We start from the raw sequence: 13,020 nt of genomic DNA, 5'->3' as shown, positions 1-13,020 counted from the left end.
GTGGTTGTCGGTGGTGGTGGTTGGTTGTTGGTGGTGGTGGTTGGTTGTTGTTGTTGGTGGTGGTTGGTTGTTGGTGGTTGGTGGTGGTTGTTGGTGGTTATTTGTTGGTGGTTGGTTGTTGGTGGTGGTGGTGGTTGGTTCTTGGTGGTTGTTTGGTGGTGGTTGTTGGTGGTGGTGGTGGTTGGTGGTGGTGGTTGTTGGTTGGTGGTGGTGGTGATGGTGGTGGTGGTTGTTGTTGGTTGTTGCTGGTTGTCTGGTGGTGGTGGTGGTGGTTGGTTGTTGGTGGTGGTTGGTTGGTTGTTGGTGGTGGTTGTTGGTGGTGGTTGGTTGTTGGTTATGGTGGTGGTGGTGGTGGTGGTGGTGGTGGTGGTGGTGGTTGGTGGTTGGTGGTGATGGTGGGTGGTTATGGTGGTGGTGATTGGTTGTTGGTGGTGGTGGTGGTGGTTGTTGGTGGTGGTGGTTGGTGGTGGTGGTTGTTGGTGGTTGTTTGGTGGTGGTGGTGGGTGGTTGTTGGTTGTTAGTGGGTGGTTGTGGTGGTGGTGGTGGTTGTTGTTGGTGGTGGTGGTGGTGGTTGGTGGTGGTTGTTGGTGGTGGTTGTGGTGGTGGTGGTGGTTGATGGTGGTTGGTTGTTGGTGGTGGTTGGTTGTTGCTGGTTGTTGCTGGTTGTTTGGTGGTGGTGGTTGGTTGGTTGGTTGTTGGTGGTGGTTGTTGGTGGTGGTTGTGGTGGTGGTGGTGGTTGATGGTGGTGGTTGGTTGTTGGTGGTGGTTGGTTGTTGGTGGTGGTTGGTGGTGGTGGTTGTGGTGGTGGTGGTGGTTGGTGGTGGTGGTGGTGGTTGTTGGTGGTGGTTGTTGCTGGTTGTTTGGTGGTGGTGGTGGTTGGTTGTTGGTGGTTGTTTGGTGGTGGTGGTGGTGGTGGTTGGTGGTGGTTGGTTGTTGGTGGGTGGTTATGGTGGTGGTGGTGGTTGTTGGTGGTGGTTGTTGCTGGTTGTTTGGTGGTGGTGGTGGTGGTGGTAGTTGTTTGGTGGTGGTTATGGTGGTGGTGGTGGTGGTGGTGGTAGTTGTTGGTGGTGGTGGTGGTGGTTGTTGTTGGTGGTGGTGGTGGTGGTGGTTGTTGGTGGTGGTGGTGGTGGTGGTGGTGGTGGTTGTTGTTGGTGGTGGTGGTGGTGGTGGTGGTGGGTGGTGGTGGTGGTGGTGGGTGGTGGCTGTTGGTGGTGGTAGTTGTTGGTGGTGGTGGTGGTGGTGGTGGTGGTGGTTGTTTGTGTGTGTGTGTGTGTGACTTTAGCTAATGAGGATGGCACTGACCAGTGATCATTGACTGTGAAACTGTCCCCATCTCCAAAAGCGGGAACTTACACTCACATTACCTGACACTGCAGATACAGTTTCCCTCATTGACCACTGGGCATGGTATGGCCATGAATGAGCTCCATATATACTAACAAATATACTAACAAATACAATAATTGTCAAACTAGAGACTTACATGATGCCTAAGATATAAAAAATGTATCCAATACTGGCTGAGATAAAGGGAGAAACACACGTGGTGTAGGCTACATACAGCATACATAAGCAGTCATATGAGTGACATAGCAGCTGATCAGGGTGTGTGTGGGCTGGTGGGAAGGATTCTGATGATCTTAAAACAACATAAACCAACAGATTCCTTAACTGTCCTTCGTACTACATAGCTTTCTGTTAACTAAGAAAGGTATGTGTTATTACATGGGTATTGACCTGTTAGGTGTCTGAGAGCCTGTGTGTAAAACAGAAACTCAGAACAATATGAACGGTGACCTTCGTTATGAAAATGATAATTTCCAGAATCAACACTACTTTCTACTTTCCTCACAGGAGTTCAGTCACATTTAGCATCTACAGGAATCGTCTGGATTGACTAGTCAGAATCAACTCCTGTCAAATGATTCATCTGAATTGTCCCTCCTGAGTTGCTCAGCCTCAGAGATTGACAGCTGTCAGTCAAATGTCAAACTGTCTCAGAGTCTCGCCCTCTCCGCCTGAGGACATAAAAAGGGAATCGTTTCCTTATGTTTCTATTGGCCTAGAGATGGCACTGGCTACCCTCCCATTGGTTGGTGTGTTCACTGGCCCCTCCCCCCAACCACATCATCCAGGCAACCGTTGAGGCAGTGGGTGTCATCGCAGTGGCTGTCATCCCCCAGCGCACCCTGGGATTGCAGCAGCTCATACTCTTCATCCAGGAAGTCGAGGCTATTGTTGCTAGGCAATCCACGGACGGTGAACTTGTGGGAGACTTTTGTCCACTGCACTCGATTGGTCGCTACACGCTCATACAGCTCGGATGCCCCTGGTAACAGCTCTGACAGCAGCCTATCAGGGCACAGGGGCGGGGGACACAACATTAGGTGGTGCAAGTGCTGTGGGTCACTAGTGATAAAGGCTGAGTTGTGATTTGGTCAGTAGTGATAAACGCTGTGTTGTGATTCGCTCTTACTTGTAGATGGGCATGGCGATGTGTTCCATGAAGCTGATCTGTAGCTCTGGGATGTAGGCCTTCTCTCTGTCCATCATCTCACTGGGACGATTCCCCATCGCCTTCTCCTGCACACACAAGTAAGTTACACACGTCAGATACACCCCCAACACACATACACACATATACAGTACAGGAATAAAGTGTAGCACACATACCAGATCCCCCTGGGAGAAGAACTCTTTATAGATCAGCTCCTGAATACACAGAGGACAGAAAGAGGTTTAGGGTCAAAGGTTAACTAGGGTCTGAGGTTAGGGTTGAACCGGGATGTGGACATGAAGCTAGGGTTAGGGTTGGGGTTAGTGTTGTGGTTGAGGCGAGAGTTATGGTTAGCATTAGCTTTAGGGTTGAGTCTAGGGTTACCATTAGCTTTAAGGTTAAGGGTTAGCATTAACTTTAGAGTTGAGGCTAAGGTTAGCATTAGCTTTAGGGTTGAGGCTAGGGTTAGCATTAACTTTAGGTTTGAGTGTACATTTAGCATTAGCTTTAGGTTTGAGGTTAGGGTTAGCATTAGCTTTAGGGTTGAGGCTAGGGTTAGCATTAGGTTTGAGGTTAGGGTTAGCATTAGCTTTAGGGTTGAGGCTAGGGTTAGCATTAGCTGTAAGGTTGAGGCTAGGGTTAGCATTAGCTTTAGGTTTGAGGTTAGGGTTAGCATTAGCTTTAGGGTTGAGGCTAGGGTAAGTAGACTTTAGGGTTCCTCACAGCGATCTTGCGGGTGGTCTTCCAGCCCTTGGTCTGGTCTGACAGGTCGCATGAGGTCATCAGCAGGCACAGCAGCAGAGAACGGTGGGTCTGATTCCTGGGGTTGTAGCCAGCTAACACACACACACACACACACACACACACACACACACACACACACACACACACACACACACACACACACACACACACACACACACACACACACACACACACGTACAAACAGAAAGGGAGAGAGAATGAAATACTATTATACTCTCACACACACACACACACACACACACACACACACACACACACACACACACACACACACACACACACACACACACACACACACACACACACACACACACACACACACACACACACACACACACACACACAGCCTTACCGTCAGCCATCCTTTGCAGGTCGGGGAAGATGCGGAGGTGGTGAGCCAGGTCAGTGGCCAGGATGATATCCCTAATCAGGTCCAACATCCTCTGGTAGTCCTGACAACCACACACACACACACAAGTTAACACAACACACACTCACACAAACACACACACACACCCTATAAAAGTCCTGGGTGTCCTGGGTCAGGAGACAATCAGTGTGGGATCCCAGACTGCAGAGAAACTGACCTTTCTGGAGAACTTGTCGAAGATGTTGCAGCCGTGGGTGTTCAGAATGGCTATGGCTTGGGCAAAGTGGTGTCGCTGTGGAAACAAACACAGGTTATTATGGGATAGGAGGATGAAGGCTGGCCACTAGGTGTCACTATAGTCCCAGAGATGTGCGTGCGTGTGTGTGTGTGTGAGTACTTACCTCCATCACAGAGCCCTCTGAGCTGTAGAGGGCAGCCAGAACAGATTGCTGTAGAGGAAGAAGACAGAACACGTTATTACATAGATAGACCACCTCTCAGTCTGCTCTCTATGCCGCTGTAATAACTCAAGACTACCTCTCAGTCTGCTCTCTATGCCGCTGTAATAACTCAAGTGCATCACCCTTGTCTAACCACAGTCTTTCCCTGAGTTTTCCTACTATGTGTTTGACCGGTGCTATACCTTGTCTGTGTGTGTGTGTGTGTGTGTGTGTGTGTGTTTGAGCAGTCTTACCGAGGCCACTTGAAAGGAGTTGTTAGTCCCACGGTGGTCCAGGTCATGGCACATACAGGAGACAAAGAGAGCAAAGATCTCTATATTCCTACAGACAGGGATGGAGGGAGGGGTAGGAAGTTAGATTGTAGGGTGCAGGGGTGTAAAGATCTCTATATTCCTACAGACAGGGATGGAGGGAGGGGTAGGAGGTTAGACTGTAGGGTGCAGGGGTGTAAAGATCTCTATATTCCTACAGACAGGGATGGAGGGAGGGGTAGGAGGTAAGACTGTAGGGTGCAGGGGTGTAAAGATCTCTATATTCCTACAGACAGGGATGGAGGGAGGGGTAGGAGGTTAGACTGTAGGGTGCAGGGGTGTAAAGATCTCTATATTCCTACAGACAGGGATGGAGGGAGGGGTAGGAGGTAAGACTGTAGGGTGCAGGGGTGTAAAGATCTCTATATTCCTACAGACAGGGATGGAGGGAGGGGTAGGAGGTTAGACTGTAGGGTGCAGGGGTGTAAAGTGTAGTGAGTATGGTTATAGGGTGTATGGTTATATGGTGTAGTATGTAGATTATAGGATAAAGGGTGCCAGGGTTTCTACTAACTTGAGGTAGTCGGCCTTTTAGAGCAGGTAGGGTGTAGTATATAGGGTTAGGGTATAGGGTAGATGGTATAGTATGTAGGGTTAGGGTATAGGGTAGATGGTGTAGTATGTAGGGTTAGGGTATAGGGTAGATGGTGTAGTATGTAGGGTTAGGGTATAGGGTAGATGGTGTAGTATGTAGGGTTAGGGTATAGGGTAGATGGTATAGTATGTAGGGTTAGGGTATAGGGTAGATGGTGTAGTATGTAGGGTTAGGGTATAGGGTAGATGGTGTAGTATGTAGGGTTAGGGTATAGGGTAGATGGTGTAGTATGGAGGGTTAGGGTATAGGGTAGATGGTGTAGTATGTAGGGTTAGGGTATAGGGTAGATGGTGTAGTATGTCTACTTACTCCAGGTAGTTGTCCAGGCCCAGGTTCTTGTAGAGGAAGTAGGGTGTAGTATGTAGGGTTAGGGTATAGGGTAGATGGTGTAGTATATAGGGTTAGGGTATAGGGTAGATGGTGTAGTATGTCTACTTACTCCAGGTAGTTGGCCAGACCCAGGTTCTTGTAGAGGAGATAACAGAAGTGAGAGACGGAGAAGGCGTGAGTCCAGTTGTGATAGGGAGGATCTCTGTAACCCTTCTTCACCATCAGACAGAACCTGCAACCATGACAACCACACAATCAATCACCACTTTATCAGCATAGCAACAACGAGAGAGAGGTAGAGGTAGAGGTAGAGAGGTAGAGGTAGAGAGGTAGAGGTAGAGAGAGAGATATATACCTGGCCAGAGTGTGCAGGTCAATCTTATAGGTGTTGATAAAGCCCATGTCCTCAAACATACTCAGGATACCCTGGAGACACACATGAGAGATAGATATTAGACACAGGAGAGATATTAGACACAGGAGAGATAGATATTAGACACAGGAGAGATAGATATTAGACACAGGAGAGATAGATATTAGACACAGGAGAGAGAGATATTAGACACAGGAGAGATAGATATTAGACACATGAGAGATAGATATTAGACACAGGAGAGATATTAGACACAGGAGAGATAGATATTAGACACATAAGAGATAGATATTAGACACAGGAGAGATAGATATTAGACACAGGAGAGAGAGATATTAGACACAGGAGAGATAGATATTAGACACAGGAGAGATAGATATTAGACACAGGAGAGATAGATATTAGACACAGGAGAGATAGATATTAGACACAGGAGAGATAGATATTAGACACAGGAGAGATAGATATTAGACACAGGAGAGATATTAGACACAGGAGAGATAGATATTAGACGCAGGAGAGATAGATATTAGACACAGGAGAGAATAGAGTATAGACACAAGGAGAGATAGATATTAGAACGCAGGAGAGATATTAGACACACGGAGAGATAGATATTAGGACACCTGGAAGGATAGACTAAGACACAGGAGAGATAGCTATTAGACGCAGGAGAGATAGATGATTAGACACAGGAGGAGATAGATATTAGACACAGGAGAGATAGATATTAGACACATGAGAGATAGATATTAGACACAGGAGAGATATTAGACACAGGAGAGACTAGCTATTCGGACACAGGATGAGATAGATATTAGACACCTGGAAGAGATAGCTATTAGACAACAGGCGAGAGAGATATTTACACATCAGGAGGAGAGAGATATTAGACACAGAGAGAGAGATCATTAGACACAGGAGAGATAGATATTAGACACAGGAGAGATAGATATTAGACACAGGAGAGATAGATATTAGACACAGGAGAGAGATATTAGACACAGGAGAGATATTAGACACAGGAGAGATAGATATTAGACACAGGAGAGATAGATATTAGACACAGGAGAGATAGATATTAGACACAGGAGAGATAGATATTAGACACAGGAGAGATATTAGACACAGGAGAGATAGATATTAGACACAGGAGAGATAGATATTAGACACAGGAGAGATAGATATTAGACACAGGAGAGATATTAGACACAGGAGAGATAGATATTAGACACATGAGAGATAGATATTAGACACAGGAGAGATATATATTAGACACATGAGAGATAGATATTAGACACAGGAGAGATAGATATTAGACACAGGAGAGATAGATATTAGACACAGGAGAGATAGATATTAGACACAGGAGAGATAGATATTAGACGCAGGAGAGATATTAGACACGGAATATATAACACAGGAGAGATAGATATTAGACACAGGAGAGATAGATATTAGACACATGAGAGATAGATATTAGACACAGGAGAGATATTAGACACAGGAGAGATAGATATTAGACACGAGAGATAGATATTAGACACAGGAGAGATAGATATTAGACACAGGAGAGAGAGATATTACACACAGGAGAGAGAGATATTAGACACAGGAGAGATAGATATTAGACACAGGAGAGATAGATATTAGACACAGGAGAGATAGATATTAGACACATGAGAGATAGATATTAGACACAGGAGAGATATTAGACACAGGAGAGATAGATATTAGACACATGAGAGATATTAGACACAGGAGAGATAGATATTAGACACAGGAGAGAGAGATATTACACACAGGAGAGAGAGATATTAGACACAGGAGAGATAGATATTAGACACAGGAGAGATAGATATTAGACACAGGAGAGATAGATATTAGACACAGGAGAGATATTAGACACAGGAGAGATAGATATTAGACACAGGAGAGATAGATATTAGACACAGGAGAGATAGATATTAGACACAGGAGAGATAGATATTTAGACACAGGAGAGATATTAGACACAGGAGAGATAGATATTAGACACATGAGAGCATAGATATTTAGACACAGGAGAGATATATATTAGACACAGGAGAGATATATATTAGACACAGGAGAGATAGATATTAGACACAGGAGAGATAGATATTAGACACAGGAGAGATAGATATTAGACACATGAGAGATAGATATTAGACACAGGAGAGATATTAGACACAGGAGAGATAGATATTAGACACATGAGAGATAGATATTAGACACAGGAGAGATAGATATTAGACACAGGAGAGATAGATATTAGACACAGGAGAGATAGATATTAGACACAGGAGAGATAGATATTAGACGCAGGAGAGATATTAGACACAGGAGAGATAGATATTAGACACAGGAGAGATAGATATTAGACACAGGAGAGATAGATATTAGACACATGAGAGATAGATATTAGACACAGGAGAGATATCAGACACAGGAGAGATAGATATTAGACACGAGAGATAGATATTAGACACAGGAGAGATAGATATTAGACACAGGAGAGAGAGATATTACACACAGGAGAGAGAGATATTAGACACAGGAGAGATAGATATTAGACACAGGAGAGATAGATATTAGACACAGGAGAGATAGATATTAGACACATGAGAGATAGATATTAGACACAGGAGAGATATTAGACACAGGAGAGATAGATATTAGACACATGAGAGATATTAGACACAGGAGAGATAGATATTAGACACAGGAGAGAGAGATATTACACACAGGAGAGAGAGATATTAGACACAGGAGAGATAGATATAGAACAGGAGAGATAGATATTAGACACAGGAGAGATAGATATTAGACACAGGAGAGATAGATATTAGACACAGGAGAGATAGATATTAGACACAGGAGAGATAGATATTAGACACAGGAGAGATAGATATTAGACACAGGAGAGATAGATATTAGACACAGGAGAGATAGATATTAGACACAGGAGAGATATTAGACACAGGAGAGATAGATATTAGACACATGAGAGATAGATATTAGACACATGGAGAGATATATATTAGACACAGGAGAGATATATATTAGACACAGGAGAGATAGATATTAGACACAGGAGAGATAGATATTAGACACAGGAGAGATAGATATTAGACACATGAGAGATAGATATTAGACACAGGAGAGATATTAGACACAGGAGAGATAGATATTAGACACGAGAGATAGATATTAGACACAGGAGAGATAGATATTAGACACAGGAGAGATAGATATTAGACACAGGAGAGAGAGATATTAGACACAGGAGAGATAGATATTAGACACAGGAGAGATAGATATTAGGACACAGGAGAGATAGATATTAGGACACAGGAGAGATAGATATTAGACACAGGAGAGATAGATATTAGACACAGGAGAGATAGATATTAGACACAGGAGAGAGATATTAGACACAGGAGAATTAGAAACAGATAGATATTGGACACAGGAGAGATAGATATAGACACAGGAGAGGATAGATATTAGACGCAGGAGAGATAGATATTAGACGCAGGAGAGATAGATATTAGAGCCACGAGAGATAGATATTAGACACAGGAGAGATAGATATTAGACACAGGAGAGATATTAGACACAGGAGAGATAGATATTAGACACAGGAGAGATATTAGACACAGGAGAGAGATATTAGACACAGGAGAGATATTAGACACAGGAGAGATAGATATTAGACACAGGAGAGATATTAGACACAGGAGAGATAGATATTAGACACATGAGAGATAGATAGTAGACACAGGAGAGCTAGTTAGACACAGGAGAGAAGATAGCATTAGACACAGGAGAGATAGATATTAGACACAGGAGAGAGATAGATATTACACACAGGAGAGAGGAGATATTAGACACAGGAGAGATAGATATTAGACACAGGAGAGATAGATATTAGACACAGGAGAGATAGATATTAGACACAGGAGAGATAGATATTAGACACAGGAGAGATAGATATTAGACACAGGAGAGATAGATATTAGACACAGGAGAGATAGATATTAGACACAGGAGAGATAGATATTAGGACACAGGAGAGATAGATATTAGACACAGGAGAGATAGATATTAGACACAGGAGAGATAGATATTAGACACAGGAGAGATAGATATTAGACGCAGGAGAGATAGATATTAGACGCAGGAGAGATAGATATTAGACACAGGAGAGATATCAGACACAGGAGAGATAGATATTAGACACGAGAGATAGATATTAGACACAGGAGAGATAGATATTAGACACAGGAGAGAGAGATATTACACACAGGAGAGAGAGATATTAGACACAGGAGAGATAGATATTAGACACAGGAGAGATAGATATTAGACACAGGAGAGATAGATATTAGACACATGAGAGATAGATATTAGACACAGGAGAGATATTAGACACAGGAGAGATAGATATTAGACACATGAGAGATATTAGACACAGGAGAGATAGATATTAGACACAGGAGAGAGAGATATTACACACAGGAGAGAGAGATATTAGACACAGGAGAGATAGATATTAGACACAGGAGAGATAGATATTAGACACAGGAGAGATAGATATTAGACACAGGAGAGATAGATATTAGACACAGGAGAGATAGATATTAGACACAGGAGAGATAGATATTAGACACAGGAGAGATAGATATTAGACACAGGAGAGATAGATATTAGACACAGGAGAGATATTAGACACAGGAGAGATAGATATTAGACACATGAGAGATAGATATTAGACACAGGAGAGATATATATTAGACACAGGAGAGATATATATTAGACACAGGAGAGATAGATATTAGACACAGGAGAGATAGATATTAGACACAGGAGAGATAGATATTAGACACATGAGAGATAGATATTAGACACAGGAGAGATATTAGACACAGGAGAGATAGATATTAGACACATGAGAGATAGATATTAGACACAGGAGAGATAGATATTAGACACAGGAGAGAGAGATATTACACACAGGAGAGAGAGATATTAGACACAGGAGAGATAGATATTAGACACAGGAGAGATAGATATTAGACACAGGAGAGATAGATATTAGACACAGGAGAGATAGATATTAGACACAGGAGAGATAGATATTAGACACAGGAGAGAGATATTAGACACAGGAGAGATATTAGACACAGGAGAGATAGATATTGGACACAGGAGAGATAGATATTAGACACAGGAGAGATAGATATTAGACGCAGGAGAGATAGATATTAGACGCAGGAGAGATAGATATTAGAGCCACGAGAGATAGATATTAGACACAGGAGAGATAGATATTAGACACAGGAGAGATAGATATTAGACACAGGAGAGATAGATATTAGACACAGGAGAGATATTAGACACAGGAGAGATATTAGACACAGGAGAGATAGATATTAGACACAGGAGAGATATTAGACACAGGAGAGATAGATATTAGACACATGAGAGATAGATATTAGACACAGGAGAGATAGATATTAGACACAGGAGAGATAGATATTAGACACAGGAGAGATAGATATTAGACACAGGAGAGAGAGATATTACACACAGGAGAGAGAGATATTAGACACAGGAGAGATAGATATTAGACACAGGAGAGATAGATATTAGACACAGGAGAGATAGATATTAGACACAGGAGAGATAGATATTAGACACAGGAGAGATAGATATTAGACACAGGAGAGATAGATATTAGACACAGGAGAGATAGATATTAGACACAGGAGAGATAGATATTAGACACAGGAGAGATAGATATTAGACACAGGAGAGATAGATATTAGACACAGGAGAGATAGATATTAGACGCAGGAGAGATAGATATTAGACGCAGGAGAGATAGATATTAGACGCAGTACAGCAGGAACAACAAGACTGTTTGCAGTCTGGCTGAATACTCCCCATATCAGTTTTACTCTTAGTGGTCAAAACTGTGTGGGGCTGCAGGTAGCCTAGTGGTTAGAGCATTGGGCCAGCAACCGAAAGGTTGCTGGATCGAATCCCTGAGCTGTCGTTCTGCCCCTGATCAAGGCAGTTCCTCGGGCGCCGAAGACGTTGATTAAGGCAGCCCCCCCCCCCGCACCTCTCTGATTCAGAGGGGTTGGGTTAAATGTGGAAGATACATTCAGTTGTATAACTGACTAGGTTTTCCCTTTATTCCAAGGAAGATTGTTGGATATGCACATAGAGATGGAAAGAGGTCTTATCTTTGTGTCTGTACCATTACAGGATCTGTGAGGCTACCTCCATTTTAAAGTAGTCCATTGTCTTCTTCTTTTGTGTTTAAAAGAAGCATAATGACCCAATTGGTGATTTACCGCCACCTGCAGTGTTGAAATGCTGAACAAAATAACATGTCATTGATTTGTTGTGGCCACTAGATGGTGCTAGTTAAGCCATTTACAAACCTTCTTGAAGAAGAAGTGAATAGTCTGATCATTGTCTGATTGCTCCCAACACATAGGAATCGCAGCACAGTTGACAACTTTATAATAGCAGAAGCTATCAATGGCGATGACACCCCATTACACTTTCTGGCGCCTTCTGAGAGCCAATGGAAGCCTTAGAAAATGTCACGTTACAGCAGAGATGCTGTATTTTCGATAGAGATGCAACAGAAGGACAACAAATTGTCAGACAGGGCCCTTCCTGTATGGAATCTTCTCAGGTTTTGGCCTGCCATATGAGTTCTGTTACACTCACAGACACCATTCAAACAGTTTTAGAAACTTTAGAGTGTTTTCTATCCAAATCTACTAATTATATGCATATTCTCGTTTCTGGGCAAGAGTAGTAACCAGTTTAAATCGGGTTAGTTTTTTATCCGGCTGTGCAAATACTGCCCCCTAGCCCCAACAGGTTAACAAACCTCCAAACGAGCTTCAATGCCATATAACACTCCTTCCGTGGCCTCCAACTGCTCTTAAACGTTAGTAAAACTAAATGCATGCTCTTCAACCGATCGCTGCCCGCACCTGACCGCCCGACTAGCATCACTACTCTGGACGGTTCTGACTTAGAATATGTGGACAACTACAAATACTTAGGTGTCTGGCTAGTTTGTAAACTCTCCTTCCAGACTCATATTAAGCATCTCCAATCCAAAATTAAATCTAGAATTGGCTTCCTACTTCGCAACAAAGCCTCCTTCACTCACGCTGACAAACATACCCTTGTAAAACTGACCATCCTACCGATCCTCAACTTCGGCGGTGTCATTTACAAAATAGCCATCAGCACTCTACTCAGC

The 13,020-nt window shown here is 43.1% G+C and overlaps 1 protein-coding gene across 1 annotated transcript in view; it reads right to left on the bottom strand.

Annotated features, from left to right (window-relative positions):
- Positions 1-1,228: 1,228 nt before the first annotated feature.
- LOC115206605 (cGMP-dependent 3',5'-cyclic phosphodiesterase) overlaps positions 1,229-13,020 on the bottom strand; it is a gene marked incomplete at its 5' end in the record, with an annotated part of 58,562 nt that continues 46,770 nt past the window's right edge. The window contains 10 exons of the mRNA XM_029773751.1: positions 1,229-2,352; positions 2,477-2,583; positions 2,674-2,712; positions 3,221-3,333; positions 3,615-3,714; positions 3,850-3,924; positions 4,034-4,081; positions 4,327-4,414; positions 5,439-5,561; positions 5,685-5,755. Of these exons, the coding sequence (XP_029629611.1) occupies positions 2,103-2,352; positions 2,477-2,583; positions 2,674-2,712; positions 3,221-3,333; positions 3,615-3,714; positions 3,850-3,924; positions 4,034-4,081; positions 4,327-4,414; positions 5,439-5,561; positions 5,685-5,755 (1,014 nt within the window). The remainder of the gene's footprint in view (positions 2,353-2,476; positions 2,584-2,673; positions 2,713-3,220; positions 3,334-3,614; positions 3,715-3,849; positions 3,925-4,033; positions 4,082-4,326; positions 4,415-5,438; positions 5,562-5,684; positions 5,756-13,020) is intronic.

This window comes from Salmo trutta, chromosome 13 (genome assembly GCF_901001165.1).
Source record: "Salmo trutta chromosome 13, fSalTru1.1, whole genome shotgun sequence".
Classification (NCBI taxonomy): Eukaryota; Metazoa; Chordata; class Actinopteri; order Salmoniformes; family Salmonidae; genus Salmo; species Salmo trutta.
This window is presented reverse-complemented; position numbering and strand designations above follow the sequence as displayed.